General features: G+C 57.5%; 1 protein-coding gene across 1 annotated transcript in view; it reads left to right on the top strand.

The window, feature by feature from the left end:
- Positions 1-3,122: 3,122 nt before the first annotated feature.
- VOLCADRAFT_117484 (uncharacterized protein) overlaps positions 3,123-20,010 on the top strand; it is a gene marked incomplete at both ends in the record, with an annotated part of 20,359 nt that continues 3,471 nt past the window's right edge. The window contains 28 exons of the mRNA XM_002950148.1: positions 3,123-3,410; positions 4,314-4,451; positions 4,760-4,878; positions 5,213-5,339; positions 5,642-5,728; positions 6,124-6,264; positions 6,613-6,684; positions 7,143-7,234; positions 7,700-7,845; positions 8,680-8,758; positions 8,932-9,105; positions 9,376-9,451; positions 9,659-9,769; positions 10,286-10,491; positions 10,805-10,937; positions 11,085-11,174; positions 11,235-11,328; positions 13,732-13,967; positions 14,277-15,105; positions 15,608-15,729; positions 16,318-16,461; positions 16,714-16,860; positions 17,388-17,450; positions 17,662-17,805; positions 18,183-18,335; positions 18,701-18,848; positions 19,246-19,274; positions 19,665-19,787. Coding sequence (XP_002950194.1) covers positions 3,123-3,410; positions 4,314-4,451; positions 4,760-4,878; positions 5,213-5,339; positions 5,642-5,728; positions 6,124-6,264; positions 6,613-6,684; positions 7,143-7,234; positions 7,700-7,845; positions 8,680-8,758; positions 8,932-9,105; positions 9,376-9,451; positions 9,659-9,769; positions 10,286-10,491; positions 10,805-10,937; positions 11,085-11,174; positions 11,235-11,328; positions 13,732-13,967; positions 14,277-15,105; positions 15,608-15,729; positions 16,318-16,461; positions 16,714-16,860; positions 17,388-17,450; positions 17,662-17,805; positions 18,183-18,335; positions 18,701-18,848; positions 19,246-19,274; positions 19,665-19,787 — 4,311 coding nt within the window. The remainder of the gene's footprint in view (positions 3,411-4,313; positions 4,452-4,759; positions 4,879-5,212; positions 5,340-5,641; positions 5,729-6,123; positions 6,265-6,612; positions 6,685-7,142; positions 7,235-7,699; positions 7,846-8,679; positions 8,759-8,931; positions 9,106-9,375; positions 9,452-9,658; positions 9,770-10,285; positions 10,492-10,804; positions 10,938-11,084; positions 11,175-11,234; positions 11,329-13,731; positions 13,968-14,276; positions 15,106-15,607; positions 15,730-16,317; positions 16,462-16,713; positions 16,861-17,387; positions 17,451-17,661; positions 17,806-18,182; positions 18,336-18,700; positions 18,849-19,245; positions 19,275-19,664; positions 19,788-20,010) is intronic.

Below are 20,010 nucleotides of genomic sequence, written 5' to 3'. Positions count from 1 at the left end.
GCCAGGCTCGCTCAGACCGGTGGCGGGAACGGGCGGGAGGTGGGCAGGGAAATACACACACAGGCACGTTGTTAACCAGCTAGCAGGGGACGCAACGAGCACAGACTTTGCACAGCAAAACGATATGGGCAGTTGTGCACAAAATGCAGAAACGTACTAATACGCACACAGGCGGATCGCGGGCAGTTGGGAAGAAACTTTGCTCCGAACGTATGTACGACATCACTACATCACGAACGAACACAAAGTGGCACCCACGCAGTGAACATACGGGGAAAGACCTTCATGCCGTACTCCCTACACGCCGCACCTTACCAAGGTACAACAATTTCATACCGAAATCCCCCTCCGTCACCAACTCGTCTACCCATTTGCAACGCGCCTTCACCCATAGAATCCAAGAACGATGGCCGACCTTGATACGACGTGTAACGGCCTCACGGCCGGAAATCTAGGCGCGTTCTAACTAACGTACGACATGTACGGGCGACCGTGCATCCGGCGTCACTCACCGGCAGCGGAAGACGATGTGAGCTTGACTGCGTTGATTAGAAGCGTTGACAATGGGGGCCCTTGCTTCACGCCGACGCAACATCGCACTGGGGTCTTGGAGAGTTGAAATGTGGTGTACGCAGAGATTCTCGTTGCCAGGTGGAACGCGGTCGATCTGGAAGGTCTTGGGCAACTCCAATGAGCAGTCGTCTCTGTCGCGAGGAAGGTCACGGACATCGGACGAAGTGGTCATGTCTCGCCTAACGACGTGTACTTTCCTGCCAGACCGCCTAGCTTTCAGCCTTCGTAGGCTCCTTACACAGCTAAAGCACAACTGTCGGGATTACGCTCAAACGCCTCATACGCCCATATTCTTGCAGCAGAGCGCTGCACAAACACATGCCCGTCGAAAGCCCGTCGACAAAGCCCCTTGTGCTTCAAAGATCCATACACAAGCTCGAGAAGCAAGCATCTCACCTCAAAAAAATGAGTTGCCGCAAGTCGCACCTTGCCCTCACAGATGAGTCAGGCAAGTCCATGTCCATGAAGCGGCGACGCTGTGCCTGAAGCAACGTCAGCAGGGGTTCAATAAAGAAATGCTTGATCTAACCGCGTAATAAATTAGAGCAATGGAACTGAAGTGCGGCGGCTACAGCATGAAGGTTTTGCAACGAACAGTACCTTGCAAACGTTTGCAGGGTCCACAGCAGCTTCTCAGGGCGCCGCGCAGCTGTTCAGGCTTCCTCATTTGCTGGTCATATGTAGGAAACTAGCAGCTTTTACGGACGCACCAGAGCTGGAACAGGCCGAAAAGAAGGGCTCAAACGTTGGGTGAAAGCCTGTGATCAAATATCGGACGTTGTGCACATTTGCTAATGGAGCTGGAAGTGCTATGGGAGGTGCCTTTTGTCAGAGGCCAGCTAAATTGTACGGCGCAACAGCTGCAAATCCAAGTGTGTTGGTAAGGTGCAGTTCGGCGAACTCACTTTGTCGACAGTTAGCCTATTAAACTTTTATATTATAGCTGTATGTCACTGCATTATCACGTTCACCTCCGTTCCTCTGCACCTGGTTACGTCCTCCCCGGAAGCAAGATCCCGAAGTGCAAGCCCTTGCAAACAACAGGTCAAGTTATCATGAAGGCCGTTGCTTCATTTTTGCTTATGTGGCATAGCGGGCGATTGACGTAATCTGCCCATGGCGGAAGTGCCAAGAGCTATTGATACAGCGTTATGGTTCTTGAAGTTCTTCTTGAGTATCTAAGGTGCTTTAAGTCACGTTTGCCTACAAAAGGAACTGCGGCCCGAACAAGGGCGCCATGGAACTATCATGGGGGGCTTTCCTTTGACAGGGCAAAGCCATCCGTAGCTTCTTCTTTCGAGGTCATCCATCGATGCACCATCATTGTCACCCAGCACTGCTGTGAGCAGCGAGATCGTGCACCGCCCAGCTCCCTATCACCCTATATCCCTCCCGTTCACCCTCGCCCGTTAGCCCCTTCCCGCCACATTTCCGTTCCCTATCACTTGTTGCCATCCATCCCTTGCTCCAACAAGTTCATGATCAGCTCCATCACTGTGCTGTCATCCCAACACCAAGTGACAATATGTAATCAGCAGCTGCCTTCATGATGCCGACCGAGCTGCGGTAGCCTGATAGTGGTCCACAGGGTGGCTGCAAGACAGACGGTCCGACACATCCAAGTGCAAGAGAGTGTATGTATGATGTATGGGACAGGGGGGTCATATCTTCACCCTGCAGCCGCTACCCTGCGAAACCCTGCCTTCCCCGGTATTTCGGGGCACCCTCATCCAGTCACCCTAGTCAACTTCTCAGTGGATCGCTCAGGTTCCGCACCTACCACCAGCATCCAACGGAATCTGCCGGGTCAACAGCGGCCCAACTCCATTCCTGGTCGGCTCGCAGGTTAACTTTATCCCAGGTCACCACCGTCCATCGACTAGGGACACTTTTACCTTACACCCGTTAGCCCCCCACATCCCTGTTCCCTACCACCCGAGGGTGTGTGTATGAATGTGTGTATGTTTGGTCAAGCTTTGGTGTTGAATTCGTGTTAAACATCTGACGCAACTTGACTGATGGCTTTTTATTATGTCCTGAGTCCCAGGGGTCCCAGGTCTTCACTCCCATCCAAGTGCCACCCGAAAAGTGGAGGCCCGAGTGGCCGTCGAAGAACTTGCCGATGACAGAGGGAGAGATTCTGTGCGGAGAAGACGTTTGCCGTTCAAGGTCCATAAAGACCGTACGGAAAGAAAGCTCCGAGAAACCTAGCTAAGCTGTAACATGTCCATTACCTCTGTCTCAATATATACAGAAGGAAAAGTATTGCAGACGAAAGGTGCAGGCGCAAGGAAATAGGTAGAGTTCGTCTGTGGCAAACCACCTTTCCAACACGCATGTAACTTGATACTTGTATTGAATTATTTCAACGTTCAGGTAGGGCGGCCTACTCATTCTGGTTTCTTATATGTTCTGGACGGTCGTTAGTGCATAGGCACCACTCGTTTGCAGGGTGGCATACGAAGTGGCGGACATTGTTTTATACGACTACAAGGAACACGACTACAGCTTTCGCGCTCATTTTCACAGAGGAAGCGGTTCGCTATTCAATGCCCGTCCCTCTTCGCTCACCCGCACCGGCGACAAGCGATGGGCGTCTGGGCCAGCGGAAAGGCTCGAATGTGCAGCAAACGGCACATCGCCGGCTTAGCATTAACGCCACACCTGTGGCTGTCGTCGCTGCGACAAAGGAGCAGTCTGCACCGGGTCAGCAGCCTTCCGATCGCAGCAAGGCTACCAAGAGTGGATTCACGCGCCCCGAGGAGTCCTTAGTGCCCCCACGGAGCTCGACGGAGAGTATCGATTGGTTCTACTCCGAAACAGCGCAGAGGGAGTGGGTAAGTTGTCAGTGGAGTGGGTTACCTAACAACCCAGGGCTACAACGGAGGGTCGAAACTGGTCGCTGGTCGGCACCCCCCAGCACTGCGCCCGGCCAGACTACATTCCTACCATTCATACCAAACAGGACGGTCAGGACGCGGGCGGGAATGGGCTTTCCGGCCTGGCGGCTGGGCCTCTGGCTGAATGCATCCTGGCACGAGCGAAACACACAGAGACACACACACACAGAGACACACACACACAAACACACACACACACAAACACACGCGCGCGCGCGCACATTTACATCCCACATACACGCCAGACAGGAAGCAGAAGATTTTCAGCTTCTCTGTTTAGGTGCACCTGCCGACCGCTTCCCTGTTTTCCTTCGCGCCGCCCTTCGTACCGCTTTTGCGCCTCACCCAGCGGCGTCTCCCCGCCACCATCAACTAATCAGAACCATTCACCATCAGAACCGTTGATTATTGGAACTCCCATTGCATGGGCTTTTGAATCTCTCGTGATGGGGTTCCGCATGACTCGTGGTTTCAGGCCCTTGGCCTGCGTGGAACCACTGGCACCCCGCTGCACCCCCTCCATGTCCTGTCCGTCCACCCGTCCAGCCGTCGACCACCATCAGCACCACACCGCTTACAGCCGCTGGTTCATCGTCAACAATTGATATTCCTGTTGCCGCCGCCTCCCCGCCGCCTCACCCAGCCGCATTTGTTGTTTCTGTTCTGTGGGGTTTGCAAATCTCGGGTCATCACGTTGTCACCAGTGCCACCGCCTTCACCAGCTCTGTGACTCTCATCACCTGACTTATCATCATCACAGCTGTTATCATCACCGCAGTTATCACCGCAGTTATCACTATCACCATCATCGCTACCACTACCGTGTCACTGGTGCCGCAGGTCCAGGCCATGGAGCTGGATACCCTCACCCCGGAGATGCCGCTGCTGCTCAAGGAGATGGGCATGAACTACGACCCCGACCGGCTGGCGGCAGTGCTGAACAAGCGCTGGCCGCAGGTCTACACGCGCGCGGTCCAGGTGCGTCTGGTGGCGTAGTCTTCCGCCCTCCCTCCCTCCTTTCCCTCCCTCCCTCCTTTCCCTCCCTCCTTCCTCTCCCTCCCTCCCTCCTTTCCACTCTCCGACTGCCTTCAATTATACTACGCGAGATGGTGACTTAGAGACCTAACTCGCAGTCGTCGGCCGTTTTTTTCCCTTGCACCATCACCATCATCCATTTTTCTCTCTCTTTCTCTTTCCCTTTCTATCTTTCCCTCTCTCTCCTGCTGCAGCGCATTTGGTGTTGACACTCAATACCCCTCCCCCCTTCCCCCTTCCCCCCCCTGCAGGTATCCGCAACTCTGGGCGGCTTCACTGCGGCGGTGGCCCGGGACTACGCGCTGGGGCAGTTCGAGGCCAACATGCCACAACGGGCTCGGGAGCTGCGGACCCTGCTGGGAAAGCTGGGGTGAGCTGAGCCGGGTATTAGCTGAGGGTGCGGGGTTGCAACCGGAGGGGGGGCCGGGTTGGATTGGGGCGGGTTGGATTTGGATAAGGTTGGGTGGAGCCAGACCGCGTGGTTGGTTGGCCCGAGTGGGTTGAGGTGAGGTGCCGTTTTCGTGTGTCGGTGTTGTGTGTGTGTGTGTCGGGGTGTTCATTCCCCGCCCTGCCTTGACATGCGCCCCGGTCATCGAGCTGCCTGTCCAGCACCCGTGTCCCACCCCCTCCCGCCCTTCGCTGCGGCCTTCACTGCCCTTCGGCCCTTTTCCCCCCCCTCCTTTCCCCCGTCCCCACTGCCGCAGCCCCGCCCTGGTGAAGATCGGTCAGGCGCTGTCCGCCCGTCCCGACCTGCTGCCCCGCACCTACCTAGAGGCGCTCTCGGAGCTCCAGGACCGCCTGCCCTCCTTCCCTAACGAAATCGCGTTTGCGGTGAGTGCCTTTGTGTGGGGGGTTGGGGGTGTGGGGGGCACAGGAGAGCATTGGAGGGGGGGGGTGGGAAGGGGGGAGGAGCGGGGCCGGGGCGTTTCCTCGTGCAACCTCCTAAACAACGCATAGGCCCCTTTCATCCGAGACGTAGCTTACCGCATGTCTGTGAGGTGTCTGTTCCATGTTCCTCTCACCATGTGCCATCTGCTCGTGCCCCCGCCCCGCCCCGCCCCGCCCTCACTGAACTTCACGGAACTGAACTGAATGTTGTACGGCGGGGGGTGCGTGTGGCGGTGGTCCCCCAGGTCATCGAGGAGGAGCTGGGTCAGCCGGTCACGGAGCTGTTTGCTGAGCTGAGTGAGCTGCCCGTTGCGGCGGCCAGCTTGGGACAGGTCGGTGCATAGGGTGCGGTTTTATGTGTGTTTGGGAGCGGGGGGTTGTGGGGTTCGGGTGGGAGGAGGATGGGGGGGTGGGTGGACATGGGTGGGGTGGGGACATGGAAACTTGCTTCATGTATGTTTGTGTTACGTATGTATGAATGCATGTATGAATGTGTGTATGTATGTATGCTTGCATGATCGTCTCACTCGTACTCACATAGAGTAAGGGGGGGGAAATTGAGGTGCCGGGGGTTCGTGTTCGTCCCCCACCCCCAACCCCGTCCCCAGTCCTGTTAGGTATATGGCCACCACCACAGCACCGCCGTCTTCCCCAAAGGCCTCCACCACCACCCCACCCCCGCCCCACCCCAACCCCCACCCCCCAACCCCCCAACCCCCGTCTCCAGGTGTACCGGGCTCGGCTGCGTGACGGCACTGACGTGGCAGTCAAGGTTCAGCGGCCCAACATCGGGGAAACCATAGCTGTGGACATGATGCTGCTGCGCCGGCTTATGGGGGTGGTGGACCAGCGGCTACCGCAGCTAGGGGTGGGGCAGGGGGGGAGGAATGGGAGGGGGTCTTAGGAGTTGGCGGGCTTAGGGTTGTTTCTTAGTGGGGCGGTGATGGGCTGTGAAGAGGAGGGCATCAACCTTTTTGGCGGAGAGGGGGTGAAGGCGACAGCGGAGGAGGAGAGGGAGGGGGTGAGGGGCCCTGCGCCAGCCCCTGCAGCCGCTGAACTGTGTTGCCGTTGTACTGCTGTGTGTTTTCTTTCACGCCTCGTCCTCCTCGTCCTCCTCCTCCTTTTCCTGGCGCTCCCGGCAGCCCCATCGCCCCCATTTGCCAATCCCTACCTACCCCACCCCCCGGACCCCCTTACCTACCCTTACCTGGTACAGATCAGTCAGCCGCTGGTGCCGCTGGTTGACGAGTTCGCGAGGCGCCTCTTCGCGGAGCTAGACTACGTGCAGGTGGTGGGGGTGGGGGTGTCCGAGGGGGGAGGGGGGAGGGGGGTGTACGGCCCACGGACCAAAACATTTGTCGGTAATGTAATGTCGGCTTCACTTTCGGAACCACTAACAAGACCCCCTCCCCTTTCCCTCCCCCCCATACACACAACTCGGAACCACGGGTCACGAGATCACTTCATCGCCCACTGCACCCACTAGGGGCAGTTTCGGACCTCCTCTTGGACACCAGCAATGCACTTCCCACTTTCTCGCATATGAGGCTTCCCCCTTTCCTACCCCCCTTTCCTACCCCACTGCTTCCGCCGGGATCTGCTGCCGCCAGTGATGCAGGATGCAGTGCCTGGGGGTGCCCCGGGCCTCCCCTCCCCTTGCCCCCTTCCCACCCCCCCAAAACACACGCATACACACATGCTGATGCTGCTGCCGCCGTGCCATGCCGGGTCGGGCACTCCCTGCAGGAGGGCCATAACTGCGAGCGCTTCCAGGCACTGTACGGCACCATGCCTCGTGTTCGTACACCCAAGATTTACTGGCAGTACACCTCCCGCAGGTGGGTTGGGGGGCGACGGGGGGGGAATACAAGGAGCTCCAAGTGTGTGTGTGTGTGCAGTCACTTGGGTTGGATCTGGGGAAGGTGGGGAGAAGGACCTGTCATTCCCTGCTCCACTTCCTTGTGGACGTCACCTTTGGCAGTTTTGTCCTCCGGGGATTACTACTTGCTGTCTGGTGTGTTTCCTCCTCCGACCCTTACCCTTCCCCTTGTCCTTGTCCTTGTCCTTAGTCGAAACCATGAGTCGGTTACTTCAACGCTTTGGACTCACTGAGGGGCAGTTACGGACTTTGGACGCCTTCCGGCCTTGTTGTTCATTCATTGTTTCTTTGCATATATGATCCCCCTGCCCCACCCCACCCCGTCCTGCAGTTAGCAGTTGATTACCCCCCCACACAAGGGCACCCGCATATCCTCCGTCCTCCTTCACACCCCGTGGTGGTGGTTATGTACGATGTACTGCAGAGTCCTGACCATGGAGTGGATCGAGGGCGTCAAGCTCACGAACAGCCCCGCCATGGCGGCTGCGGGGCTGGATGTGGTGGACTTTGTGGACGTGGGAATTGAATGCACGTTGCGGCAGCTGCTCGAACACGGGTACTTCCATGCAGGTGTGGGCGTGTGCCTGTGTATGCATGTATGTATGTATGTGTACTTACTTGTGAGAGAGTGGGGAAGTACATGGAGGGGAGGGGTCGTTAGGGTTTTTTCACGGGGGGCCGGGGGGCGGGGGAAAGCGAAGAGGGGTATGTGTCCAAAGGATAGGAGGGGGGGTTGTACCACCTAGGAGTGCTGTCCAAAAAGGGAGGGGGGAGGGAGGGGGGAGGGGAGGGGGGGGAGACACATTTCCATTGTCAGGCACGGTGTGTGTGCTTGAAGGGGTAGTCTACCTGGTGATGGTGTTTGGGAGCGGGGGTGGGGGCGCTATCAGACCTCGTACCGCCTCGCCGTACCGCCGTACTGGTCTGATGTCCCCCCTATCTGCCCTCCGCTCACTTCCCCCCGGGCCACCCCGCACCCGCACCCTCCCCGACAACAACCCAACCCCCGACCCCGCCGGGGGCCTCGCCGAATGTGTTCCGCGGCCCGAACGTCCACCGGTCGTACGTCCGTACGGCACTTTGATTCCTCCATCTATACCTGGCGCCAGACCCCCATCCGGGTAAGCCTTTAACTTTAGCCCTCTAGCGGCTTGTGGGGGTGGTACTGTTTTGAGCGCGCGCGTGTGAAACTTGGGAGGGGCCCCGGCTGGTTGGCGGCGGGGGGAGGAGTCGGTCTTGTCCGGAGGGGCTACTTCTCACACAACAAACACATGGTTGTGGTAAAACATACTTTCGAGAAATAATTGCAAAAATTCCAGTCAAGTCGTCGTTTTCCTTTCTCCAACCGTAACCAGCTCTCCCCTCCCCGCCCCGGCGGCCCTCCCCCCCTCGCCCCGGCCCCAGGTAACCTCCTCGCCACACGATCCGGTGATCTGGTGTATCTGGACTTCGGCATGATGAGCGAGGCGCCGCAGTACGCCCGGTACGCCATCATGGCGCATGTCGTACACCTGGTCAATCGGTGAGTGGGAAGGACGGGAAGGGTAAAGGGCCGTGTGGGGAATGTCCATGTCCGGGTTTTACTTCTCCTCCCCTCTTTTAACCCTTTCCGCTCTCGTTCCCTCCCTGGCTCCTTCCCTGCCCCCCCTCTTTTAGTGACTATGAGGCCATGTGCAAGGACTACTATACGCTGCAGTTCATGGACCCCTCCGTGGACACCTCCCCCATAGCCCCCGCGCTTGCGGCCTTCTTCGACGATGTGCTGCAGTCCAGTGTATCGCAACTTAACTTCAAGGCCATTGTGGACGGGCTGGGCGAGGTGCTGTTCAGGTGCCCTTGTGTGGGGGGGGAGAGAAGAAGGAGCGGGAGGGGTGATGTAGTAGAAGGGTGAGCGGTGGAAGGGTGAGCGGTGGAAGTGGCCTTACGTCGGTTCTTGTTCTGCAGCTGTTACCGCCGTACCGGGGTCCTTCCTCTTGCGCTGCTCTTGTGCTCTCTTCCTGATGCGTATAGGTATTCAAATGAACTGAGCCGCGTGTCTGTATGTGTGTCTGTCTGTATGTATATGTGTGCTATTTACCTTTCCCCCCTCCTGTTGACCAGGTTCCCGTTCCGAGTACCCGCCTACTACGCCCTCATACTGCGTTCCCTCACCGTGTTGGAGGGGCTCGCGCTGCAGGTGCGTGTGCGGTGTGTCTGCCTATATGTATGTATGTTTGTGTGCGTGTGTGCGATATCTGTGAGTGCATGTGCCGCGAGGTATGGACGGCGAGGGAGGGAGGGAGGGAGGGAGGGAGGGTTCCAGTTGCAATCCTTTCCTTTCTTCAGTTGGCAGTCTACTTCCCGACGTCTGTACGTATGTCTCACGATGCGCCTACCCCTGCAGGCTGACCCGAACTACAAGCTGCTGGCCAAGGCCTACCCCTACATGGCCAAGCGCCTGCTCACCGATCCGGCCCCCGAGCTGAGGGAGAGCTTCGAAGACCTAATCATCAAGGTACTCGACAAGACGGCCGTTCTGGATTTTCAAGTCATGAGGGGATGGGCGGCGCCCCCCCGCCCCTCAGCCGTCACCTCCCCTTCCCTACCTGACCACCCAGCCCCCCCCCCTGCACTAATACACCCGATCTAGACTGGATGTATCAGGCGTATCATTTTACCTTTCTCCCTTCTTGCACCATCATCCACATGTGGTTTTCGTGTGCACCACCCAGTGCTCGTCCCCCTCGCCCCTCTTTGGTATCTGCTCCACTCGCCAGTGGTTCGTCCCCTCACCCCTCGCCCCTCAAACCCGCCCGCACCCACCCATCCCGAGGTCACAGTCGCCACGGACGCCTTTCGGTCAGTTTTTACGTTTGCTACTCTCTTGCCCTGGCAGCAGCTTCAATCGTGTGTGGTTCGTCTTTCCCCCCTCTCCCCCCTCCCACCCCTCCCCCCTGCTACTCTCTTGCCCTGGCAGCAGCTTCAATCGTGTGTGGTTCGTCTTTCCCCCACCCCCACCCACCAAACCCAGGACGGCCAGTTCCGTTGGAGTCGGTTGGAGAACCTACTGCGCGAGGGCTCCAAGTCCTCGGACTTCGACCCCACCCAGCTGTGGCTGTTGGCGGAATGGCTGCTGTCACCCGGCGCGGCGGGTGTGAGGGCGACCGTGGTTACGGAGCTGGGCAGGGTCATCGACGCGGCGGCGGCGGCGGACGTACGACAACGGATCGAAGCGCAGTGAGTGGCGGCGGGTGATGGTTGCGGTTACGGCTAAAGTTCTTGGTCTTGATTCGTTGCCACGTTGCATGGAGCAGCGACGGCGGACAAGGGGGAGGAAGAGGAGGGAGAGGCGGAGAAGACGTGAATCTTGTGCAATAGGAACCGGCGAATATGTATGTCCGTATGTACGTGAGTGTGTATGTAACTACTGCCGCATCGCACTGCTGCTGCGGGTGTGGACAAGCGTGCTGGCACTCTTGGCGCAATCTGACGCGCCTGGCGAGGTGTGTTCCCCAGCACTTTGTTGCTGTTGCTGTTGCTGTTGTCGCAGGACGGGCGACCGGGCGATTGCGGAGACGTTGGTGCCCCCTCAGCCCGCTGAAGCGGAGGCGCAGGAGCGGGCTGCGCTGCTGCTCAGCTCCATCTCCTCGCGCCTACAGCTGCAAGAGCCGCTACAGCTGCAGGTATGCCCACACCACCGCTACAGTTGTAGGGTTTGTGATGTAATAATCTTAGGTAATTTAATAATCCCGCCGGCTCTCCACCGTAACTCGCCTGGTGTTCCTGACCTGACCTGACCTGACCGTGTATGTGTGCGTGCGTGCATGCAGGGCAGTGGTCCCTTTGGCGTCATCACCCCGCAGGACATCCAGCGCACCGTTGCCCGCCTGCGCGCCGTACTGGCCGCCACAGCCCCGCGGGTCAGTGCGCTGTTGGAGCAACCCGGAGGTGTGGAGATCGTCAATGGTCTGGTCTCGCAGCTCACGCGCCGTCTGGCTGCACGGGCGATCAAGTTTGTGTTCGGGGCGCAGCAGGCACTGGCAAGAGGAAGCGGCGGCGGCGGCGGCGGCGGCGGTGCTGGCGGCAGCGGACCACAACCCTTGAGCGCGTAAGCATAAGCATAAGCTTCTTGGTCGCATGGAGGAGCTGGCGAGCTGGCGGGCTGGGGTGTGTGTGTGTGTTTGGCGCGGGTGGGCCTTTATCGTTCGGAGTCGCGTGGGCCGCCTTCGTTCACCCCGTACACCCAGATAGGAGAGGCCTTTGGCTGGGGCGTGTAAGGGTGCTTTTACCTCGTCACGGTATGTATGTATGTACGTCCGAGGTGATACGAGAGGGAGAGCGGCGGCTGTTGGCGGCGATGACGGTGCGCCTGGCTGCAGCCCCCCTGTACATTGGTCTGGTTTTACGATATCGAATATCACCCATTACATCAAAGCTGGTACGAGTGGTGTAATACTAGCCGTTGAAATTGAGAGTTCGTGAGTTGGCGGGAGCAGAACAGCTTCAGCTCGGTGCAGTGGAGTGCAGGGATGTGTTGTGAACTGGCCTATCGCTGGGAATGCGGTGGGCTGGAGAGGAAGGCAGGCGGTGTGTGTATATGTCGTTATGTATGTATGTGTGTCGTGAAGAGTTTGAGGGTGTGAATCGTAATTTTCTCGCGTCGAGAATGCCGATCTCGGATGGCCTTTTAATCATTTATGTGTTGTCTTTTTATGTGGGAGGCTTTTGAGGATAGCGTCGGCTGTGACAACAAGCACAGGCGGAGGAACGAAACGGCTTGGAGGACTGGGATGGCGGCATGGGATAGGGCGCCTAGAGATCGGGAGTAAACTTATGAAATGTATTTCATGTTGTTTGGCGTGCGTAGTGGGTGTTGGGTTGAAGGGAGGGTGTAGAAAGCAAGATGTGTATTGCATGGCAAGATTTGTGGGTCGGGCGCGGAGCTAGGTAGGCACTTCGTAAAGGTCTGTATGCGTCGTGGCAGCTGAGAGCGAAGGGTAAGCGGTATAGGGTGATGTGCATTTTTGCATATCGGTCTACAGCGTGTTTCGTGCAAGTGGTAAATTTGGATAACGTCACTGCTGCGCCAACAACAGGAAAGCGACGGCGGGCGCAAATGTTATGCATCTGTGCCTAGTGTCTGCTCTAACTCAGGGTGTATGGAGTGGTGGTATGCTGCATTGCATTATAAAACGGCTTCCCATAACACCATTGTGCAAACACAAAATTGCATTACTGTCTCAGGCGTACATACCCATTACACCAACGCTTACGATAAACAAGCTAGAGAAATTGCTGATCAGATGTCTAATAAATAATAAAAAAAGTCAGTGCTAAAATTCATTTAATAAGTTCTGAATTGACGGTAGTTTTGCAGATAAAATTGGAATTTCTGGCTTACGCCATCATAAATAAACTTATCGTTTAGGGCATAACTTCTCGCGGATTCCTTGAATAATGCTGAACCATTGGCGTCAAAAAGGTGCCATATCATAGGCTTCTATCCCGTGAGGTACGAAGGGCTATTTCGATGAATGTTGACCGGTTGAGCAGATTTTCAGGAACATTTCATATATAATTATTGCAGTTATTGCAGTGGATGGTAAGCAAGTCATGATCGAGGCTGCATGCGATGCTCCGCATCCTTTTTTAAATCTTGGAACCATGTCCTGCATGCCTTGCACGGCAGGACACATCGTGAAGGCGGTTAGGCAGGATCTACTCCTAGGGCAGATTGCTGGCAGTCATTCCTGGACAAAACTGTTGCATTTTGCACCTTTAAAAGCTGAAGGTAATGCCAGCGCGCCGTTAGCGACGCCTATAATGTCAGAGGCACGCGTTCTTCGAGAACGTAAAAAAGTAATTAATTATAGTGAAGACGCGGTCCAGCAGCGCGCCCAAAGGAAGGTTGCCGACTTGATTGGCGAACGTCATAAAACCCGCAGCAGCAAACAAGCTGGTGGGACGGATAAGGAGAATCGACGGAAAAGGGAACGGTGAGAAATTCGCTTTAAGGCACCCGGTGTAACGACCCAGGCAGGGAAGGGTCGCGAGTTTGAACCTTGTCTTGTGCGTGCCTTTAACTGATGTATGGCTATCGGTACAGGCTTGAATCACTTTCGTTAACTGATTCGGAGTCTGGTGGCAATTCTGAAAATGACAGCGATGGTGGTCCGTCACATCCACCAGCGAAACGTGCGGCAACTAGCAAAGGAGTCCATGGCGACGCCACTGAGGACAATCACGATGAAGCGAATGCATTTATAGCCTTCTCTCGGCCAGGCAGGCGTCCAACGCCACGGCAGCCTGCCAAGCCACAGGGACGTCCTACCCGTGCAGCAGCTGCTTGTGCCTCTCGCCGCATCTGCAACGCAACCACCAACGACGAAGAGGAAGAACAGGAGGAGAAGGAAGACTGTGCTGCGGCAGGTGGAAGCACGCGGCGGGCCGACCAGCCCGCTCGTGCGGCTGCTGCAGCGGCCAAGGTGCGGCTGCGCCGAGGGACGGCAGCGGCAAAGGGCCGGGGCTGTCACAGCCTGGACGCAGAAGGATCCGAGGAGGACAGCAAGAAGCAGGAAGCTAGGACGCGCGGCAGCGGCGCTAAGAGCGCTGGAGGAAAGGGTGGTGCTGACGCGATGGCAATTGACGACTCAGGTTCAAGTGGCGATAGCGAGTCGGATGAGGATGAGGAGATGGAGGAAGTTGGGCTGACTGTACGTGGAAAGCCATCAGCTAGCAAGTGCGTGCAGGACGCGCGCGTACTCCCACCACTTGCGAGCGTGTTTCCCTGCGGACTAGGAGGGGTTTGCCGCCAAGTTCCTAACCGTCGGGTTTGCACATGGATGGGACGAAGGGTCTGGGCGTGCCCAGAGATCTGGGTTTGGGTGTTTAATGAGCGCCGTCCTTAGATGACTATCGTGCCAGCTCTGACATCTAGGAGAAACAGCCAGGTCGCGGCAGGTGCGATACACACGGAATATCTGTCCTTCGCTGCAGCGTTGTGGCCCCACTCCCACACCAAGGTTATCAAGCGGCCGCCATCAACAGAAGGACTTGTTCGTGCCATTTTCCTAAAGCTGCTGTGCATTACATCGTTTCGCTGCAGGCTGCCTGGAGCACGGTGCAAAAAGCCTATGCGAACTTGTGCGCGCTCTGCTGGCACTGTCGCCAAGACTTCCAAAAAAAAGGAGCAGGAGGAAGAGTCTTCGGAGGGCAGCGAGGGCAACACCGGGCTGGAGGACGATGACGACGATGATGATGAGGACTTCACGGCTCCGAGCAGGCGGGAAACTGCTGCTGGCCGGCGTGGCAGGCTGCGCCAGCCCAGTCGTGGGAAGGCAGCTAGCAGCGACAACGATGACGACGAAGACGAAGACAGCAGTAGCGAAGAGGAGGAGGAGGAGGACGAGGCGGGTGTCGCGCGTGTTGCGGCCCGTGGCAACAGGAGGTGCGACACTGAGGACTCAGATGTTGAGCTCATTAACGATAGTGGTGATGATGATGATGATGAGGCGGCGGAGGAGGAAGATGGGGACGAAGCCAGTAGCGAGGAGGGGAAGGAGGAGGCGGAGGAGAACCCCGTGCGACGAGGACGTGGCAGGCCGCGCAAAGAGGGTGGCAAGGCTGCCCGAGATAGTCCGGCTAGGGGGAAAGGACGGAAGCAGCAGCCCAAGGCCGCTGGGGCGGCCGCAAAGAAAGCCCTGAAGGGCCAATCCGCGCAGAAGGGGAATGCAAAGGAGGAGGTGGGGAAAATGGCGGCAGCCGGCGGCGGCTCGAAGAAGCACAAGGGTCCCGTGGAGCGAATCCTTTCGTACGACTCGGCGAAGGACAAGTACTTGGTGAAATTGAAGGGTGAGGCATCGCGGTCAGGAATCGGGGCCGAGGTCTGTCAGCATCGCTTGTGGACTCTGCGGCGCAATTTGGGTAGCGGCAATGAAGCATGGAATGCGCGGATATGGCGGTCCTTATGTGGGGACTATGACATGCCTCTGATCCTCATCTCATGCCCCGGGGTAACTAGGCCCGTATGTTACCGACAGCGCACGGTAGTTTTCTCGAAGTATGTCCTGGACGAATCAATCGAGATAGGGTTTGAAAGGTCTCCCCCACCCCCTCACACACACACCTCACAGTTGTAGCACCTCCTCAGGTTTTGAGTCATTTCGCTGCATGCGTCTTTGCGTCTGCTTATGCGCTTACCTGTTTCGGTCTAATTGGACTGCCACGGACTGTTACCACCCTGTCGCCGTAACCACTGCCGCCTGTTACAACCCTTCCGCCATTCGCATGTTCGACTGAACCCTGCGCTCTTGGGCGGTGGCGGTGCCGGTGGCGGCTTCTCAATCCCCCGCAGACGTGTCCTACCGCCACACCACATACGTGACTCAGTCCCACCTGGAGAAGTTCAAACCAAACTTGTTGCGCAGCTTCCAAAATCGCGAGGAGGCTGTGGAGGTGGAGGCGGAATGGCTGCAGGTAGGCTGCGTCATAAGGTTTCAGTGTGGCAAGAGAGCTGCTGTTGAAAAGGGGGTCTGAGAGGGGTCCCAACGCGGCACTCGTGCCACGTGCGCCTTTTGTGTAACAACTGTCATTGTTAGACACACCCTAGCAGTAGCAGCAGCAGTAGTAGTACTTCGCCCCGACTGTAAAATAGCCTTACCCGCAGCTTTCTGTTCCGCGCGCAGCCATACTTGCAAGAATTTGCACGTTTAGCGGTGACGTGACCTCCTCGCTCCCCTTACAGACCGTTTCAACCGCTAGTGTTACACACCCAGCCGGCTCCCATCTCTTTTGCCTTCCACACGGCTTCGCGCAAGGCGCCCGCTATTAAAGTGATACTATGTACCCACATTCTAGCAGGCTGGGCTGGAGTCAAAAGCTGTCCAACGGCGGCAGGAAATGCCCTTCCTATTTCGCCTTTGGCTTTTTATTTTCTCCGGGGTTCCGAAAGAATTTCCGGGGTTCCGTTCTCCGGGGTTCCCGGTGTTGTCGTCGCCTTGAGGCTTTTGCATACCGCTGGTCGACGTGTGGTTTGTTCAATGTCCCGTACTGTACTGCACACAGGTGGACCGAGTCATCGCTGCCCGCACCGTTAGCACCCCAGGCCGCCAGGGCAAGTCGCGACAGCTGCTGATAAAGTGGCGCGGCCTCGAGTATTCGGACAGCACGTGGGAGAACGAGGAGGAGCTCCAGTCCCCTGAGGACAAGGTGCGCAGCTGCAGTCGACCTGCGTGCACAAGGGCAACGGAAGAGCAAGTATTCCTCGACGTGCCTTATTTGCTTTGGTAGAGCGCTACGCACGGCTAATCCGCAGCCTGCTCCGTTTGCTTCTTGCTTGATGACATGAGCTCATGACAGCTGCATCCTGCCTTCCAGTCCTTCGCAAACCGAACCGAAGTTTCGTTTTCCCTCCAGTCCACAATCTGGGTCCCGTTGCGCCAACCAACCTATCCACTGCAGGCGGCCATTGAGCGGTTTGAGCGCATCAACGGGCCAACGGCGGCAACTGGCAAGAAGCAGCCCGACGGCACTCCACAGGCGCTGCGCCAACCGGGTTTTGAGCTGCCCACATTCTGCAACGAGCGCTCACTGCGAGACTATCAGCAGGTGCGTGGTGGGCGGCGGGTGGCGGGCAGCACTGCGTTTGTAGCATTGTGCTAGTGGATGGAGGATACGAGTTGAGCACAAAGGCCACGAGGCGGCTGGCGGGGTCGTGAAGAGGGGTAGTAGGGAACAGCCAAGCTTGCTTGCTCTTGCGCGTGGGGAGCTGCTTGGGGTCCAGGCCGGTCTGCGTGTGCGGCGAGTCTGTTCTTAGTCGTTTTGTCCGCAGTCGCGGTCGTAATAGTCCACTCACCTCTTTGCTTGCTTCCTTACAAGGGACTGGCTATGGCTGGTCTGGCCTGGTACGCCGTCGAGGAACGTAACCCGTGGTCAGCGCTCCGTGTGAAGCTAGTGCTACGCACCCAAAGCCGTGGCTTTTACCTCTCGCGGTTCACCGCCTGATCTTGTTGGACCAGGTGGCTAGTAGTACAGTGCCGATGTTGACGAGTTTTCTTAACCTCCTCCGGCCTATCTCCTCCTGTTACCTTGTTGTGCTCTTGGCTGCTGATCAACACGGGTTCAATACACGGCAGGTGTCGGTTCGCTGGATGGTCAACAACTACTGCCAGCGCCGCAATTGCATCCTGGGCGATGAGGTGAGCACCTGGCCTCCTCCGTCTGCCTGCCCTTTCCACCGATCTAGATAGCCCCGGGCTGACTACGGGCTGACAGCACCAAGGCGACTCCGTCGGGATCACCGTCTTGACCCTCACACTCCCGCCCTCGCCGTTGTCGTCGCGACATTGGTCTCCCGTCTGCCCTCCTTGTTGTTGATCCCTCCCTCCCTTGTGGCCCTCCCTGCTGCAGATGGGCCTGGGTAAGACCGCACAGAGCATCTCCTGTCTGGAGGTGCTGCGCTCTGTGGGCGGCATTCCAGGGCCCTTCCTGATCGTAGCCCCATTGAGCACGCTGGGTCACTGGCAGCGGGAAATCCAGACGTGGACGGACATGGTGGGTGGGATTGGGATCGGGCGGCTGGTCCTGTCCTGATCCGGCGCAGGTTATGGACCTATATGCGCTCCACATCGCACGTGTACACGTCCCCGCACAAACATATCCACAAGAACCGCAAGCAGCTGGTTTTCCCGGTGGTGGTATCCTAGCCGCCGCGACTGGCTAGACGCACCAAGGGTGTATCCTCTCCTGACGGGAATTGGGGGAAATGCTCTTTCAAACCCAGATGGGTTGTGGACTCATTCGGTGGGACGCATTCGGTGGGTTTCTTGGAACTGAATGGATTGTCGCAGAGTAGTCGCAATAGTTGTTGCCATTCTTCGCGCTCGTCGTCTTAATTGTTCCATTTTTTTATCTTTCCCAACGGACCACAGAATGTTGTCTTCCTATCTGGCACGGCCGCGGACCGCGCCGTCATCCTGGAGCACGAGTTCTACCGGTCGCCGGGTTCCACTGCTGGAGTCCGCAACTCCCGCAAAGAGATCAAGTTCAACGTGCTGCTTGTGTCGTACAACACGCTCCTTAAGGTGCGGCTTGGAGGGCGTATCCTATAGCGTGCGGCGTACAGACTGCAGTGCCGTTTGCGGTCTTTTGCTGGTACCAGTTTCCTTGTCGATCATCATCGTCGTCGTCATCACCAAGATCACTATCATCGCCATCATCATCATCATCATCATCATCATCATCATCATCATCATCATCATCACCAACATCACGTCTCTCGGCTTCCTTACCGTATCTCCTCAATGACCTGTCAATGCCAGCGCTGGCGTTCACCAGTGCCCGCTGCCAGTTGCTACGCGAGCCGCTGGGGCCCCACCCTCTGTCGCGGTCGCTGCCCCCCCAACGGGCCCCATGTTTGTAACGTTCGGACCTCCACCTTATCGTCCAGGAGCGCTCCTTGCTCGGCACCGTGTCCTGGGCTGCCGCCGTGTTCGACGAGGCCCACCGGCTCAAGGGCATCAACAGCTCCACTCGCGCTGCAGTTGAGGATCTGGACATTGATTGGCTGCTGCTGCTCACAGGCACGTGGTTGGGTGGTGGAGTGGGGCCCGATAAGTGGGGGGAGGTCTTAGCGGCTCATAATTGGGCCCGATCATTGAGCCTTCGCTGGAATGACCGCAAGGGATAGAGTTTGCATGGAGGAGAGGCGGATGGCTGACAGGTTCACACCCGCTTGGTAACGTTCTTTTTAGTTACGCGGTCACGTTTTGTTACGTCGTCCTTCCTTGCGCGGCTGAGGGAAAAATGTCTGGACGTGAGGGAATTCGCGTTACAAGAGAGGTGATGTTCGTTTTCGCTTCTCTGTTATTGGTTTTGCATACTTGTCATGTTCGTGATTCGTGTCTCGTTGCGATGTGAAACTACTTGGGTAGCGGCACCGCGAGGTTCACTCCTGCATGTGCCCCTCCCGGTCTTCCTCTTCCGCTTCCGCAGGCACGCCCATCCAGAATAATATGCTTGAGGTGGGTGCGAGGGTGTATGATATGGGTTCCGTAGCCAAAGCTTGGTTTATTGTTGCAGAGGCACAGAATTGCAGGATGGACCTGTTGTGTCCGTTACCCCCACGCAAAAGCCTAGGCCAAAGCCATGGCTCTGTATTTCTTTCCAACATCAAGTCCGTCACCGCACCCTCCGTGCCTTCTTTGCCAACGATAGTGTTTTCCGGTGTGTAAGCATCGCGGAGGCACCTGCAGTGCTTCCTCACGCACTGCTCTGCACGATTACCTCCTTCCTCATTCACCTTAAAAAGAAGCTCTGAAGACCGGTTCCGCCACCGCAGCGTGTCTCCTGAGTCTGCTGTTGCTGCTACTGCTCGCCATCCTGACGCCCCAATGGCCCCACTTTCCCCGCAGCTGTACTCCATCCTTTCGCTGCTCGACCCCGACGGCTACCCCACCCCAGAGGACTTCACCAGCCGCTTCGGCGGCGCTCCGGGAGGGTCCCCGCCCACCGTGGAGCAGATCCGGGCGCTGCAGGTGAGTGAGACGGGCCACTAGTGCACTGTGCCTCCCGCCACAACGCTGATGGTTTGTGTGTGCAGCTTGCTCAAGCTCGTTACCCTTGTCTACGTATCGCACTCTACTTCCTAAGGCCGTTGTCAAACTGTTGAGATGGGTCTGCGTGGGGCCCTCCTTTCCCCTTTCGACCCACCTGCCGCGTATAACTGGCCCCCGCAAACATCCCCCCACCCCCCACCCC

This window comes from Volvox carteri (genome assembly GCF_000143455.1).
Source record: "Volvox carteri f. nagariensis unplaced genomic scaffold VOLCAscaffold_17, whole genome shotgun sequence".
Lineage (NCBI taxonomy): Eukaryota > Viridiplantae > Chlorophyta > Chlorophyceae > Chlamydomonadales > Volvocaceae > Volvox > Volvox carteri.
The sequence above is the reverse complement of the archived record's forward strand: the minus strand, read 5'-3'. Positions and strand labels throughout refer to the sequence as shown.